At 38.3% G+C, this 17,604-nt stretch overlaps 1 protein-coding gene across 2 annotated transcripts; it reads right to left on the reverse strand.

Moving 5' to 3' along the window:
• Nucleotides 1-1,778: 1,778 nt before the first annotated feature.
• On the reverse strand, nt 1,779-15,882 carry LOC141381652 (uncharacterized). 2 transcript variants are annotated; one of them, XM_088650018.1, is made up of 3 exons: nt 15,832-15,882; nt 15,213-15,362; nt 1,779-6,094 (listed from the first exon to the last, which is right to left on the reverse strand). In XM_088650018.1, exons 2-3 carry the CDS (start codon nt 15,295-15,297, stop codon nt 4,125-4,127), a joined length of 2,055 nt encoding a protein of 684 aa, XP_088506144.1. In that variant the 5' UTR covers nt 15,298-15,362; nt 15,832-15,882; the 3' UTR covers nt 1,779-4,124. The 2 variants fall into 2 exon arrangements, with proteins under 2 accessions (XP_088506144.1, XP_087104755.1); XM_087248629.1 differs by lacking the exons at nt 15,213-15,362; nt 15,832-15,882 and having other exon boundaries at nt 1,779-5,720; nt 5,888-6,094.
• Between the last annotated feature and the right edge of the window lie 1,722 nt (nt 15,883-17,604).

The following is a 17,604-nucleotide window of genomic DNA, read 5'->3' on the forward strand; positions in this document are numbered from 1 at the left end:
CTGCTGTTGTTTGTGGAGTTGTTTAATGATCCTCTGCTGAGACTGAAGCTGTTTTATTTTATTTTATTTTATTTAATGTTGTAACTCAAGTCACTGTTTGTGTTTCTTGTTTATTTTCTTCAGTAATTGTAATTATTAACAGCAGGTGTTCATCAGTATCTGAATTCACTCATTAGTGTTCATTAAAACTGTCAGGTGAACTATATTAGTTAACTAGTGTATGGAATAGTGAACAAGGACACAAAGCGTGATTTCAAACACAGACTTCAAAACATAGACTCTGAACTCTGTTAGCTCACAGTTTTCAGCAGTTGGTTACTTTCTCGAAAACAAAAATGTTACCCAGAAAGCACTGTTTTTAACAGAATATTACTGTTTTAGTGAAAAAACATTATTTTACCGTAGAATCTGACCGTTTTTTAACAGCAATTTTTTACAGTGTAGGCAGCCGCACACTTGACCCGTGTGCATAGAGTAGGTGAGTTCAAAGTCCCTTTAAGATATTCTATAGTCTTTGCGTGAGCTGGGATGCGGGCAGTGGACCAAACCATTGTGAGGAAGGGAAGAGAGATCTCTCAGCTGTTTCTAAATGCATTTTTTTTTTGTGTTTTTATTTTTTAATTTGCTCCATCTTGCTTTTCTTCAAAGGACACAGATATTTAATCAGCTGTTGTTCAGTGGTGAATTAGAAAACTTAACTATTAATATTAAGCATCACCACCGTCCACCCTACATCTACGCCCCTGTATGAAGTAGTGTTCTAGGTTATAACGATGTGTAAAGAATGCTCCGGCTTCAATACAGTGCGTTACAGTACACGACTGCCCCCTACTGTTCATGTCTTTATTTGCTAGACCATCTTTCCGTGCTAATGCGCCATATGTCGTGGCCATGCGAGATCACTTTGTTTCATGCGCGCGTTAGTTCATGCCAGATCTGTATATACATTTACCTGATTTTATTTTTTTACTTTCTGTTGCCTTGTCACCTGCTAAAAAAGTGGGGGATGTAGCTTATTGTGTGTCAAGTGATGTAACGGAAGTGGGTGGAGCTAGAGGGGAACGTCGGTGGTGGGAGAACAGAACAGAAAAGCTTGTTACTGCTGAAGAACGTAATAAAAATAAGCTAGAAGCTATTACTTGTGTGTGATCATCTAACATCTACACAAGCCATCCAACTTCCCCTTCCACCACTACAATGTCCATCCATCCATCCATTTATTCATTTTATTTTGTGAATGTGTTATTTTTCAGGCTGATCTCAAAAATACAGTATTTTTTACTGACAGAATATTAGGTGCAGGTTAGGACTGTCTCTGCCATTTGCAGATAACGTTGTCTTTTTGGCTTCATAGGACATGGAACTTCAGCATGCAGTAAGTGGGACGGTTTGCTGCTGAGTGTGACATGGCAGGGAAAGAAACAGCACCTCTAAGAAACCATTGTGCTTGACTGGAAAAAGGTGGCCATCTCCAGTTTGGAGGAGAGTCCTTACCCCAAATGAAGTTTAAGTATCAGTGTTTTCCAAGAGGAATGGAATGTGAGATTTAAAGATGGATCAGTGCAGCGGCAGCAGTAATGCAGTTGATGTGGTTGTCTGTTGTGGTGAAGGATCTGAGACGAAAGGCAATGTTCTTAATTTACTGCTCATTCTAGGTTCCTACTCTAACCTATGGTCATGACTGAAAAGAACAAGATCTTGGATACAACCGGCCACATTTTGTGAAGTGTTATAACCCGCTTGTTAGAGTCGCACCATAAGAGTGCCAACAAAATAGCCTGAATGCAAATTATTTATTATAAAAGTAACTCATAGAACAAACAATCAAAGCAACCAACAAATTTCTAGGGATAATAATGACGATAAAGAACTTAGGATAAAATCACAACAACACTTTAACTACATGACAAAAGTAATGCAAAACAAAACCATAAGGTTAAAGAGCCAATGAGATGGCAGGTCTTGACATGTGGACTCCCGAGTAGCCACAGTGTCCTGGGGTAGCTAGCACAACAACTTTTATATACCCATTGATGAGTAATGCAGGCATCCAATCAGAATTTACCACATGCTCTAATCTGGAGTCATCACAGTGTATAAATATTGTAAAACTTAATACCTGTCGCTCTGCCTAAATCATAAAATATTCATCAAGTTTGTATTCGACTCAAAGTAAATGAAGTAAACTAGAAAAATCTAGAATCTAAAAGTAAAGAAACTTCACTAATAAAAGCTGCAACACAGGACAATTGAATGGGCTTTTAAAACTTGAGGCCCTGGTATACTGCAAACTAAGCGTCCTAGAGCTCCACCTTCTTTGATGTGCGGTGTCTTCCCAGTGATGTCTCTCATTCAGGGAGTCAGACAGTGAACATCATCTAAAACAACACTAGCTACATGAATACACTGGAGAGAGTACAAATTTATCTGCACTGGTACAATCACTTGCAAAGAGATTTTAAGCTGCAGAGGAGCTGTTGGCCAGATGTTTATGACAATTCTTTTCTCAGCCACCACCACGGTGTTTACGGTAAACGCGAGAAGCGCAACACATTTACAACCCCACCTACTGCAGTGTAGGAGTGTTGGAAAACAGTATACTGTCACTCAGCCTTTTCAAACATTATTCAGACATGAAACATCCAGTGCACAGAGAAAATTTTTGCTGCATTCATGTCATGTGTGTAACTTTTTTCTCTATGTGTTTCTTAAGCTGCGCCGAATGATTAAAACTCTGTAGACACTGATCAGATCTGTACGGTTTCTCTCCAGTGTGAATCCTGTTGTTTTCAGATGTGTTAACTGATTAAACCTCTTGTAAAAACACTTGTACGATCTCTCCAGAGTAAATTGTCTGGTGCAGTTTCAATTTTGGAGCTGTAATAAGCGCATATACTCTTTCACATCAGTGTGGATTTTCATGTGTTTATTAAGGTTTGCTGATCGGTTGAATCTCTTCCCACACTGAGTGCATGTGAATGGTTTCTCTCCAGTGTGGGTCTTACATAGTCAAGTGATGCAATTTCCAAGGTCAAAGTTCACCAAGCTTGAACCTTGCAAGGCAGTGAATTGCGAAACTTGACGCACAAACTTACGTTTCCAGTCTGACACATTTGCGTGCGTATGAATGAAAGTCTATGGAGAGAAAAGTCCGGTGTGACCACAGACCCCAATTTTATCCTCCTTACACTGGCTGCCTGTTAAGTTTTGTATTAAATTTAAAATATTAATTCTCACCTATCTAGCTCCTGTTTATCTTCTGTCTCGCTACAATCCAACTCGCTCTTTAAGATCTCGAAACTCCGGGCTTCTGGTAGTACCTAGAATAGCAAAGTTGAGTAAAGGAGGTCGAGCCTTCTCATTTATGGCTGCTAAACTCTGGAATAGCCTCCCTGATAACATCCGAGGCTCAGACACACTCTCTCAGTTCAAAACTAGATTAAAGACCTATCTGTTTAGTAAAGCATACACTCAATGCATCACCTAGCGGGTTTCCACACAAGTTTCTATATCTTGCTTATATACACTATGAACAGCAGCTACGCTAATTATTCTTTTTTTTACTTCATTTCCACCTGGGGATACTCATCCCGAGGTCCTCAGATTATGCGGAGTCACTGATTGGATCTAAGACCAGCGACGAGATGATCCCAAGGTTTCCATATCCGGGACCAGGCCGTATCCTGAGCTGCTGCTGCGCTGGTGGTCGTGGGGAGTGGAGAACATGAGTCTGATTCCAGCGACGCTCCAGGGACAGACGAGTCTTCGCTGAGGCCAGCTTCCAGCCTCCACTGCTGAGACTGCAGCTCTGCACAAGACTTTTGGCCAGCGAAGAAATGAAAATGGTCGCGCCCAACTGAGTCTGGTTTCTCTCAAGGTTTTTTTTCTTCACTTCTATCAGTAAAGTTTTTTTTTCCCTCTCCGCTGTCGCCACTGGCTTGCATGGTTCAGGATCGGTAGAGCTATGCATCAATGGATTTGCTCTTCAGTGTTTGGACTCTCAGTAATGATTTAAACCACACTGAACTACCCTGATCCAATTTATTATGACCATTTTTGTGAAGCTGCTTTGACACAATCTACATTGTAAAAGCGCTATACAAATAAAGCTGAATTGAATTTAATTAAGAGCAAGTGAATGGTTTCTCTCCAGTGTGGATCCTCATGTGTTTATAAAGGGATGATGATTGGCGAAAACTCTTCCCACACTGAGTGCACGTTATTGGTTTCTCTCCAGTGTGGATCCTTATGTGTTGATTAAGGTGTGATGAGCGGTTGAAACTCTTCCCACACTGAGTGCAAGTAAATGGTTTCTCTCCAGTGTGGATCCTCATGTGTTTATTAAGTGATGATGCTTGGCGGAAACTCTTCCCACACTGAGTGCACGTAAATGGTTTCTCTCCAGTGTGGATCCTCATGTGTAGATTAAAGTTTGATGATTGGCTGAAACTCTTCCCACACTGAGTGCAAGTAAATGGTTTCTCTCCAGTGTGGGTCCTCATGTGTTTAGAAAGGGATGATGATTGGCGAAAACTCTTCCCACACAGAGTGCACGTTATTGGTTTCTCTCCAGTGTGGATCCTTATGTGTTGATCAAGGTTTGATGAGCGGTTGAAACTCTTCCCACACTGAGTGCAAGTAAATGGTTTCTCTCCAGTGTGGATCCTCATGTGGTGATCAAGGTTTGATGAGCGGTTGAAACTCCTCCCACACTGAGTGCAAGTAAATGGCTTCTCTCCAGTGTGGATCCTCATGTGTTGTTTAAGGTATGATGAGCAGTTAAAACTTATTCCACACTGAGTGCATGTGAATGGTTTCTCTCCAGTGTGGATCCTCATGTGTTTATTAAGTGATGATGTTTGGCGGAAACTCTTCCCACACTGAGTGCACGTTATTGGTTTCTCTTCAGTGTGGATCCTCATGTGTTTATTAAGTGATGATGCTTGGTGGAAACTCTTCCCACACTGAGTGCATGTGAATGGTTTCTCTCCAGTGTGGATCCTCATGTGTTTATAAAGGGATGATGATTGGTGAAAACTCTTCCCACACTGAGTGCACGTTATTGGTTTCTCTCCAGTGTGGATCCTCATGTGTAGATTAAAGTTTGATGATTGGCTGAAACTCTTCCCACACTGAGTGCATGTGAATGGTTTCTCTCCAGTGTGGATCCTCATGTGTTTATAAAGGGATGATGATTGGCGGAAACTCTTCCCACACTGAGTGCACGTTATTGGTTTCTCTCCAGTGTGGATCCTTATGTGTTGATTAAGGTGTGATGAGCGGTTGAAACTCTTCCCACACTGAGTGCAAGTAAATGGTTTCTCTCCAGTGTGGGTCCTCATGTGTTTATTAAGTGATGATGCTTGGCGGAAACTCTTCCCACACTGAGTGCACGTAAATGGTTTCTCTCCAGTGTGGATCCTCATGTGTAGATTAAAGTTTGATGATTGGCTGAAACTCTTCCCACACTGAGTGCAAGTAAATGGTTTCTCTCCAGTGTGGATCCTCATGTGTTTAGAAAGGGATGATGATTGGCGAAAACTCTTCCCACACAGAGTGCACGTTATTGGTTTCTCTCCAGTGTGGATCCTTATGTGTTGATCAAGGTTTGATGAGCGGTTGAAACTCTTCCCACACTGAGTGCAAGTAAATGGTTTCTCTCCAGTGTGGATCCTCATGTGGTGATCAAGGTTTGATGAGCGGTTGAAACTCTTCCCACACTGAGTGCAAGTAAATGGTTTCTCTCCAGTGTGGATCCTCATGTGTTGTTTAAGGTATGATGAGCAGTTAAAACTTATTCCACACTGAGTGCATGTGAATGGTTTCTCTCCAGTGTGGATCCTCATGTGTTTATTAAGTGATGATGCTTGGCGGAAACTCTTCCCACACTGAGTGCACATGAATGGTTTCTCTCCAGTGTGGATTATCATGTGAATCTTAAGTTTGCTTTTGCTTGCCAAAATCTTTCCACACTGAGTGCAGGTGAAACAATTCTTGTCTCTCCTTTTCAAAATACTATCAGTCTGTAAATGAGTTTTTTCCTCAATTTTGACATAATGTTCCTCCTCTTTCCTCTCATTCTCTTCAATTAGGTCTGAAATAAATAAATAAAAGATTAGTTTTCATTAAGTCTAAAAATCTCTCATCAAAAGCTGAAAAGTAAAAAGACACTGGAAACATTGGCTACACACACTTATTTTGATGCATGTTAAATGTAAAATAAAATCGGATCATATTTTGTTCAGTCATTAACATGTACACATTTAAGCAGATTAAATTCATCTTTATTTATCTACAGCTTTTACAATGTAAATTGTGTCATAGTCGCCTAACATAGAAGTCATTGTAAATTGAAACGCTGTCAGTCTAGTTTTCAGAGTTTCTTACATAATTGATCATAAAAGTAATTTTGGTCACATTGATAAGACACAGATTTGAAAGGTGTAAATGGTGTGACGACCCTGGTATTCCAGTTTGGATGTGGCAGATCCTGTTAAGGTGCCATGGTTGCTCCCCAATTGGTTCAAAGCATATAAATGCGAGAGTGAGCTAGCTTCTGTAGGATAGTGTGGCTACTGGCCGTCCTTGCATCAAGACCATCTCTTTATTTTGGCAACCTTATGGTTTTGTTTGGCATTATTTATATGTGTAGTTAAAGTTAATTATTTTCTCAATTTTCCCCTAGACATTTGTTTGTTTCTTGATTTGTTGTTTTATTAGTTGTGTATATTAAATAAGTTGCATATATAATTTTTTTGTTGTCTGAGCTCTTTTATGTTGCAACTCGAATGAGGGGGTCCAGTTAGATACATCCAGTTAGATCATTTTGTTCTCTTGATCTCGAATACCTTATGCTTCGGTGCCAACCACACTGGCCACCAAGAGAGGTCACAGCTGTTATAATTACAGATGTTTGCATCCACCCTCAAGCCAACACAGAGCAGGTGCTTAGGGAACTGAATGGGAGCATAAGCGAGCAGGAAACCACACACCCAGAGGCAGCATTTATTGTTACAGGGGACTTTAACAATGCCAATCTCAGGAAAATCACTCCAAAATACTATCACCATATCACCACAAACATGCATGGTGACCGAATTTTGGACCACTGCTATTCTCCGTTCCGGGAAGCCAACAAATCCCTCCCCCGCCCACCGCTAAGCAAATCAGATGACTCTTTTGTTCTGCTTTTGCCTGCTTACAGACAGAAACTGAAACGGGAACCACCCACCCTCAAGACGTTTCAAAGCTGGACGGACCAATCGAGTTCCATACTTCAAGAATGTTTTGATCATGTGGACTGGGAGATGTTCCGGGCAGCTTCTGATGACGACATTAAAGTTTACTCAAGACACCGTTACATGCTTCATCAGAAAGTGTATAGAAGACATGGTCCCAACAAAAACTGTTCGTATCTACCCCAACCCAAAACCATGGATTGATGGCAAAGTTCGAACAGCCCTATCAGTGTGAACCTCCGCCTATAAATCCAGAAATGCTGAGGAACAAAAACAAGCAAACTACAACCTCAGGTAAACTATCAAAGCAGCAAAACATCAATACAGAGGTACAAGGTAGAGGGGAGGAGTATGTGGCAGGGACTTAATTACATCATAAACTTTAAAAGTAACAAACCCGCCACTGTAAACATTTCTGCATCTCTCCTGGACGAGCTCAACTTGTTCTACACCTGCTTTAAAGCCCAGGACAGCACCTACACACTGTGCGCTCCCGCGGCCGATACCAAAACCGCCAGCACACTCTGTTTCTGTAGCAGACGTAACGAGATCTTTCCGGAACATCCTGAAAGCTACGGCCCAGATGGCATCCCTGGACGTGTACTTAAAGCATGCGCACACCAGCTAGCGGGGGTTTTCACGGACATCGTTAACCTCTCGCTCTCTCGGTCTGTGGTTCCCACATGCTTTAAGACAGCTACTATTGTGCCCATAACCGACTTAATCTAAAATTACATGCTTAAATGACTGGCGTCCAGTTGCTCTGACACCCATCTTCAGCAAGTGCTTTGAGAAGATGTTTAAAAAGCACATCTGCTCTGTACTGCCTGCTCACACTGACCCTCTGCAATTTGCTTACAGGAATAATCGCTCCACTGATGTTGCAATTGCTTTCACCTTGCACACTGCTCTGTCTCACCTGGAAAACAAAAACACATATGTGAGAATGCTGTTTGTGGACTACAGCTCAGTATTCAACACTATAGTGCCTGCCAAACTAGTGGTGAAGCTCCAAGCTCTGGGTCTACACAGCTCTATGTGCATCTAGATCCTGGACTTCCTGTCAAGCAGACGCCAGGTGGTCAGAATGAACAACATGACCTGATCCACACTGATGATCCACAGAGTTGTGTTCAGTCCACTCCTGTACTCCCTGTACACACGCGACTGTACAGCCAAACACAGCTCCAACGTCATCGTTAAATTTGCTGATGACAGTGGTGGGCCTAATCACAGATAATGATGAGATGGCCTACAGAGAGGAGGTTTACACTCTGACGCAGTGGTGTGAGGAAAACCACCTCTCACTCAACATCGGCAAAACCAAGGAGCTGGGAGAAGAGAGAACACACCCCCATCACCATCAACGGGACACCAGTGGAGAGAGTCAGCGCTTTCAAGTTTCTTGGAGTACACATTGCTGAGGATTTGACAAGGACTGCTCACACAGACGCAGTGCTAAGGAAGGCACAACAACGCCTCTTCCTCAGGCGTCTCAGGAGGTTTGGAATAAGCCCTCACATCCTCCGCTCGTTCTACACCTGCACTGTGGGGAGCATCCTGCGTGGCTGTATCACCACCTGGTATGTAAATAGCACCAGCAGCAATCGCAAAGGCCTACATAGGATTGTGTGAACTGCTGGACGCGTAGTAGGAGGTGAGCTTCCCTCCCATCACGACATCACCAGGCGGTGCATGAGGAAAGCCAAGTGAATTATCAGCGACTCCAGCCACCCAAGCCATAGACTTTTCTCTCTGCTACCCTTAGGCAAATGGTTCTGCAGCATCCGGTCGCGCACCAGCCGACTAAAGGAAAGCTTCTTCCCTCAGACTATCAGGCTGATGAACACTTAATACCCCTCACTGCACACCATGTATATGTGGCATGCACTGCACTTTAACCAATACATACCTAAAACAATACAGCCTACAACTATGGGTACACATATTCATTATACATATCGCTGTCAACAATTATAATGCTGCCAAATTATTTTGTACTATCTGTATTTTGCACTGTCGTTATATTTGCACTGTCTGTATTTTGTAATGTCTGGAGCCAGCACCTAAGCTTTTCACTCATCATAGCACACGTGCTGCTGATGATGTGACAATAAAAGTGATTTGATATTCATGGCCATTTTTTCTTCATTGGCCTTTATTATAGCAACATTTATATATATATATATATATATATATATATATATATATATATATATATATATTATAGCCATGACAGCATATAATCATGCAAGATACTTCTAAAAGATACACTAAACCTCGAGAAGAATCCTCTTCGGGACCAGGCACACCACACTCTATGAAGCAAACCAGTGGATGACAAGGAACCGCCATGCGCCTTCGTGATTAAATGCCACTACTTTTCCGAAAAAGAGGATATTTTGAAGAAAGCCACTGAAATAAAGACAACAGTACACTGGGCTGTGAATGACAATACAAATGTTAATGTCGCTCTCTGGTTAACTTTTAAATAACCACTATAGCACATGTTGGTTGTTGTTATTTCTAGTTCTCAAGTATATTTTGTCAGTAATGGGGTCGTTTTGTCATAAAACATCAAGAGCTGTTCAAATGGTTTTGTTTTATACGTGAGGTCCCACATGGTCAGCTAGCTAAGAGTGCGAGTAGGTGGAAGTGTGTGTAAGGTTACACCAAGGTTTCAATCTTGTGTTGTTTCGTGTTTATAAAAGTGTATGTGCGATCACACCTTTTTTTTCCTTTCCTCTCTCTCCCCCACACATCCCCCTACATACAAAACCCACAGATACCTTTCGGGTGCTTCGGATGCTTCTGATAAATGTTTTCAACAGCCCATAAAATGGGTGAAGTAAAGACAAACTTTACCAGTTAGAATGTGCGGAGGCTAAATCACCCAATAAAACGAAACAATTAAAATCAGTTCAAATCTGATATTGTATATTTACAGGAGACACATCTGTTGAAAAATGACTATTCTAAACTTAATAGAGGAGGCTATACACAAATATATTATTCAAACTTCAATCGCAAAAGTAGGGTCGTTGCTGTACTCATACATAAGAATGTACAGTTTGTCATTGAGTCAAATGTGCTGGATAAAAATGGCAGATACATAATAATCCAAACTTTTAACATGTCTGTGGTTCTGGCCTATGTGTATGCTCCTAATTGGGACAATGTACACATTTTCAGTGATTTATTTTCAATTTTGCTTAGTCTTGACACACACAATTTAATTTTAGGAGGCGAACCTCCTGAATTTTATTCACCTGTGCATCAAACCTATTCCAGGATTGACCATTTTCTCCTGGACAAGCAGTTATGTCCCTTACGCCCCATTCACAAGGGGCATCAGCATCAACGCTTCCTGTTCACTTTGAATGGGTGACGTCAGGCGTTGCCGAACTGCATTGTGGATTCGTCGACGCTGCTTCAGAGGCATTGTTCGCTGCAAAAGTTGGGACTTGATCAACTTTTCAAGCGGTGATGGAAGCATCAGCCAACAGATCGCTGTATGCAAATACACCAGCTCAGACTGTGGCCTATTGCTGACTAAATTCATTGGCTAACGCTGCTATGACGATCACGTCAGCCCCAACTTCAGACACGCCCTCTGTCAAGCGTTGACGCTGAAGCCCCATGTGAATGGGGCATTAATGTCAGCAGTAGAGTATGGTAGTATTGTTATTTGGGACCATTGTCCAGTCTCTCTAAAGCTATGTTTTCAGGCAATGGAATCCTCCAACATACATGGCGGTTTAACTCAAGACTCTTGGCAGACGACGATTTTGTAAAAGTTATTGATGCTTAAATTTATTTCTTCCTTGAGATAAACGAATCCCCAGAGATAAGTTTGAGCATCCTATGGTATACTCTGAAAGCATTTATAAAAGGACAGATTATTTAATATCAAGCTAGCGCAAATAAAAGAATGTCAAAACGGCTTACAGACATTATGAATTAAATAATACAATTGATCAGCTACACTCAACATCACCTTCCGAAGAGCTCCATTAGAAAAGACTCCTTCTGCAAGCGGAATATGACTCCCTGACAAGTGAAAATGCAAAGGATCTCCACATAAGATCACGCTAGATTCATTATGAACATGGTGAACGAGCTGCCAGGTTATTGTGTTACCAACTGTAACAATCCTCAGCAGCTGGTTTTATAGCAGCAGTTAGTAAGGAAGACGGCAGTATTATTACTGATTAACAGGGAATTAATGATCAATTTAAACACTTTTATAAAACCCTTTGCAGCTCTGAGGTAAACGAAATTGGACGTATTGAGAGCTTTTTCAATTATTTAGAATTGCCATACCTTTGTGATTCAGATCAGTTGGCATTAGAATAAAAAATAACACCTTCTGAAATTGAAAATGCAATTAAAAAATTGAAAACCGGAAAAGCACCAGGCCCTGATGGCTTCCAGCCGAGTTTTATAAGAAGTTTACTGCCAAGCTAACACCACTGTTGTGCAAGGTATTTGATGAAGCTCTTGTATTGGAGACAATTTTTTCAGGTACTTTCAAGTCCATAGTTTCGTTAAAAAACACTTCTCTCCTTCACTGAACCAACCAAAAACATGTTGGATAGATGAATTGGTAAATATGGACTCATATCAAAGGGGTATGATGTCCATGTTATATGAAGTGGTCTAAAGAACTGCCTTCCCTTGCCTAAATTGTATAAAACAAAAATGGGAAGACAGACTGGGACTAGAAATATCAGATACAGCCTGGCAATATGCCATAGAACTGGTACACTCATCCCCTGTATGTATTAGACATGGTCTTCTTCAGTTTAAGCTGCTTCTTAGGCTTCACCTATCTAGGAGCAAGCTGGCAAAAATGTATCCAGGGTCAGATTCATCTTGCCCCAGATGTGGTTTGGAGCCAGCAGATCTGATGTTCTGGCGATGCCCTAGATTACATAAATTTTGGGCCAATATTTTTAGATCATTTTCATCTATATGTAATGGAGATCATTGCCTTTTCTTCTTTATTGGCCAGACGTCTGATTCTCCTAAGATGGAAAAAACAAACTCACCATCCCACAAACATTGGATATTAGAATTGTTATCGAAACTCGATAAACTAAACTCGAGCACCTTAAGTACATCATCCGAGACTCTACAAAAAAGTTTTAGAGGTTTGGCAGCCTTTCCTCTCCTACATTGAACGCTCAGAGGTTATTATATCCTTGGTGAGAGTTTGTCCCTAGTTTCCTAATTTATTTTATCTATTTTTATTAATTAATTTATTTTAATTTTTATCTTTCACCCTTTTTCTTTATGGGGTGTATGTCTGTAGCTATGTACCATGTTAATTTGTTGTTCAATATGTGTGTTGTGGAAAATTTGAAGACTTTGGAAAAATCAATTAAAATAGTTGAATAATAAGAATGTAAGCAGTACTAAAACAGTTTTTAGAAGAGTAATAATCCCATTAATCTAGTTACGGTACATGTCTCTGTCGAAGGTCTGTTAATTTAAGCTAGTTATTAATTAAAGAAGAACAAGCCTTTCTCGTACGTGACTTTGTTCTTTGTGTGACTGAAATGTAGGTAATGGGTAAGCAGGATGAGAAAAAATTATATATTCTTCTATTATATATTCCTTCTATGCTAATCAAGGACTTCTGAGACATTGCAAGCATGCGATAGGTCCTCCTGGCTTGGCAGAGTTGATCACAGCTCCAGTACACATCTCTGCCATTTGCTTTCAGTAACCATGTGCTTTTCACCATACACAATTCTTCTGCTTGTGATCCTCCTTCAAATAGCTTTATCATGTTTGGTGTCATTTGACAGTTTATGACTTAAGCATTGTAGTGCTAAAATCAACAGATACATTGATTGCTTGTATTTCAATATACAATATATTTACTATTGTTGAGTCATGGCCTGAGGAGAGTATGTTAATGTTTTTCTCACCCACTTTATCTCCTCAACTGTGCTCTCTCATGTTCAGCTGGTTTTGTGGGTTGAGTTTCACTCATCTTTAACAATGCTTTTCTCAGGGTATAATACGTAAAGGTAAGTGTTGATCTGGGAGAATGGCTTTTACTCTGCATCTCCTGCACACGGCTGCGTAGCCTCATATGCTAACAAAGACAGTTTCACTGTCTTTGTTGCTCAGCAGTGCATGTTACAGCTAATTTCTTTATACAGTATGTTAGTTTGTTTTATTCTACTGTCTGTATATTCAAACATGTAAATTAATAAACAACTTTACCTGCTTTAAGCTTTGAGATTCTTTCTCTTTATCAATGATAATAACAACTTTGATGGAGTCAGATAAATAATGGATTTAAACACACCATACTTCAACTGCTTTCTGTTTCCGACTATTGGTTCAGAATAACAGCGTAAACTCTAAACCTTACAGCTATGTTTCCATCCAAAAATCCCAATTAAATTTATTTGCAAAACTGGAATATCGCATAAAAAATATGCAAATAAATCAGTGTTGTCGGGCGACGAGGAGGCACAGTAGGTGGTGCTGTCGCCTCACAGCAAGAAGGTTGCTGGTTCGAGCCTCAGCTGGGTCAGTTGGCATTTCTGTGTGGAGTTTGCATGTTCTCCCTGAGCTGGCATGGGTTTTCTCTGGGTGCTCCGGTTTCCCCCACAAGATCAAAGACAAGCAGCATTACACTGTTTTAAGGATCTAAAAGCGGCGCCTGCTGGTATGTGAAGAATATGGTCAATACTGATGAACTTAACAACATCATATAGTTTAGAAAACTGTACAATGTTTTAAACTAATTAATTATTTTAGTGTCTATTTCATTCAGCATATTTAAAATTAGAGTCATCCACGTTTTCTGACATACTTTAAATCAGGGTTTCTGCAGGTGACACCAAGTTTAATTTAAGACTTTTAAAGACATTTTTAAGACCATTATAAGGTTTTTTATTTGTCCTTTCAAAAAATATTTTTTATATAAAATATTTAATAATACAATAATAAATCAAAACTAATAATAACATTAAAATATTTTAGATATTTCTTAGCAAAATATCTTAAATATTGTGTAAAAACAAGAGAGCTCGACTTGGATCCACACACTTTTTTCTAAAATAAACTTTCTTTAAAATAAAATAAAAACTAATTAACAAATGTATTGAAAGTTTTAAAAACTATAATAAACTAAATCCATTCACAGCAATCTGTCCAGGTGGCTATCCTCAGCAGTCTTTACCATTATGATAGAGTTAAAATGACCTTTTGAAATAAAGGTTGAAAGTTTTATGGAGATGGATTGTTGGTGATTGTGTGGGTTTTGACCAAATTGGGTAACAAAACATGAACACAGGAAAATGAAGACTTGTTTAAAAAAGATTTAAGACCGACAACACAACATTTCAGCAAATTTAAGACTTTTTAGGGCCAAATTTAAGATTTTGGAATTTAAGACATTTTAAGACTCCGCGGAAACTCTGTTTAAATACAATACCCTGATAATTAGTTATTATAATAAAGATTTAATTCTCACTCTGATACTATCTGTGAGAACTAGTAACAACTACTAGAAACAAGTTTAAACCCATAAAGAAGTTGATGAAAAAAAGGGAATTGTGATCAACGTGACATATGCAAATGGAAAGTACCAAGCCAACACTATCACTGTAATAGCAGATATCTTTTATGAGAATACTGTAGGTCAAATATCGTCAGCTCAGTTTAACTTTTTATTAATTTATTGTTTTTATTTATTTTTTATAGCGACAGTGCTCAAGGGCGCTTTACACAGTAGGAGAACAAGAAAAGCAATAACCTTAAGAAGGTAGAGAAAATGGGAGACAAATAATACATAATGACAAAAGACACGAGAACAAATAACAAAAGAAACTCATTCCGGTCTTTCAATGAGTGCTTATGTGCATTTAGCAGAACTAGGCAGCACACTCAGGGCTGCAACATGGATTTAATTTAGTATTATTATTAAAATATATCTGAATGAAAACTAACTTGTTTGTTCCTGCGGATCTTCCTGTTTGACTGTGAATGTTTCTTCAATCTTCACATCTTCACTCTCCTCTTTAATAAACGCCATCTTTATAACAGTGTGGAGATCAGTCGCTTCAGCAGGAGTTTTTCTCTGTGTTTGGACACTTTATTCTGTTTAAAATGAACAAAACAATGAACAGAAACAAAATAATTTCTCTTTAACACTTGCTTCAACAGTTTCTTTATATGAGAGTGATTGACAAAAATAAATCAGGTAAGTCTGAGCAAGAAACAATAGCCACAAACAAATGACCTGATAAAAACTAGTCCTCCATTTCTTTTATATATATATATATATATATATATATATATATATATATATATATATATATATATATATATATATATATATATAATATTGTATACCTATATTGGAATGACATTATGCTAGTAAATAAATAAAACCTTCATTAAAACACATTTCTGTTGTTCAAACAATAGCCCTCGATTACTGTTATTAAAATAGTACTTTGTTGTTTAAAGGATTAAAATAATAGTCAACCGCAGGTATATAATATCGAAAGGAAAACCTGAAACTTTAATCAATCGGTTTATATTTGTGTAAAGTTGTGAAACAAACCTTCCTCCAGTTGAACCGCAGCGCGGAAGCGGCGCAGCCTTATGACGTCACACAACACGCCAAAATAAAAGTCTTTTTTGTTCAGCTTTTTTGCCACTTACTGTTGCAGTCAGGACATGATAAATTTCACACTCCTTTTCACATCTGACACAACATATCTGCTCTCTCTCTCAAATACACAGACATTCAGTATTTGAAGTTGATCAAAACTTTTAATCCAAACATTTTTACACAATTTTGAAAAACTTGTTTAATCTACTAAATATAAGTGTTTGTTTTTTTTCGTTTTTATTGTTGCAAAAAGTTTACATCACAAAACGGAACAATCATATATAAAATAAATTAAAATTGTTACAACTGCAACAAGGAGCAAGGAGCAGTACAAAAGATCTACATCAAAGGACAAACAAAACATTATGGGTCTGCACTTTTTCCACTTACAACAATGAATGTGATATACCCATTAGTAAAATAAAGTTCACAACATCAGAGAAAGAACAATGTAAATCAGCTTTGTAAAATAAAATATCTTCTAGAACAATAGGGGGGACTGAAATCATCTTTAATGAAAGCCAAGGATGGATGTCAAACCAGAATTTAAAAGTAAATTCACAAGAAAAAAAAGTGATTGAGTGTTTCTGGAGCAGATCTACACTTGTCAACATCAAAGTTAAATCTTTTTTGAATAAACTCGTTCACATGGTATATCCTGAATAAAATTCTGTAATGAGTTTACTTAACCTTAGGTGCTACAGGATATTTAAGAGAAAAGGTAAAAGCTTTGTCCTCTACTAAAGGTTTAACAACTTCTAGATGATAACACTTAAAATCACCCATTATAAGGCGTGTTGTAAATAAGCTTGTTGTTATATTTACTATCAAAAATATCAACATTGATAATTTTAAAGACGGAAGAAAAGTTAAAAGTGTACATGGGGGATCAAAATAATTACTTTGAATTAACCTAAACAAAGCAATAGGTATAGCCTCGCTAATTTTAATATAACCTTTATCTGTGATTTTAACTCTATATTTATTTAAAAATTCGGTATGAGATAGTAGCAGTCAATTTTCATCTAACAAATCATTAATAAATATAATGCCTTTATTGTACCAGTCACTTCTAAACAATGATTTTCTGTTAATAATAACAGCCCTTTTATTTCAAAGAGTGGATTTATGAGGGGAAAATTATGGGTAAATATAATTTTCCAAAAAAGTAGTTCTTGCTATTGAAAATTAGACAGCATCAAAGGAAGTTTTGAACAATCATAATCATATCTTAATATAAATTCAAGGCCACCATTTTTTTAAACAAATTATTTGGGATATGATACCATATTGAATAAGGCTTAAACACTGTTTCAACCATTTAACTCTAAAAGTGCAATGAAGACGTTCAAAATTAATAGCTTTCAAACCTCCATATTCTTACTCTTTGATCATATGATTCTTACGTAAATAATGTGATTTATTTTTACAAATAAATGTAAAAAATGTTAAATTAATAGATTTAACTATTTTGGGAGGAGTATATAAAGGATAAGTTAAGTATATAATTTTAGATAATCCCAGTCAAAATAATTTTACCCTGTATGGAAAGGTCTCTAGCTAGCCAATGATTTAGGGATTTTTTCATCCCTTCCATTTTAATATTAAAATTTGCACATTCTCTATTAACAGAATTTTTGAAGATGGTAACTCCCAAGTATTTAACTTCTTCTTTTACTAGAATACCTTCTAACTCTCTTAAAGTACAATTCTGAATAGTTA

The sequence above is a fragment of the Danio rerio genome, chromosome 4 (genome assembly GCF_052040795.2).
Source record: "Danio rerio strain M-AB ecotype USA chromosome 4, GRCz13ab, whole genome shotgun sequence".
NCBI lineage: Eukaryota > Metazoa > Chordata > Actinopteri > Cypriniformes > Danionidae > Danio > Danio rerio.

What these genes read in the sequence shown, in the direction of transcription:
- LOC141381652 (XM_088650018.1), bottom strand. Translation starts at nt 15,297, where the DNA reads ATGGCGTTTATTAAAGAGGAGAGTGAAGATGTGAAGATTGAAGAAACA. An exon ending in AGATCCGCAGGAACAAACAA is followed by an intron (nt 6,095 to 15,212) that starts GTTAGTTTTCAT and finishes TATTTATTTCAG; the next exon opens with ACCTAATTGAAGAGAATGAG.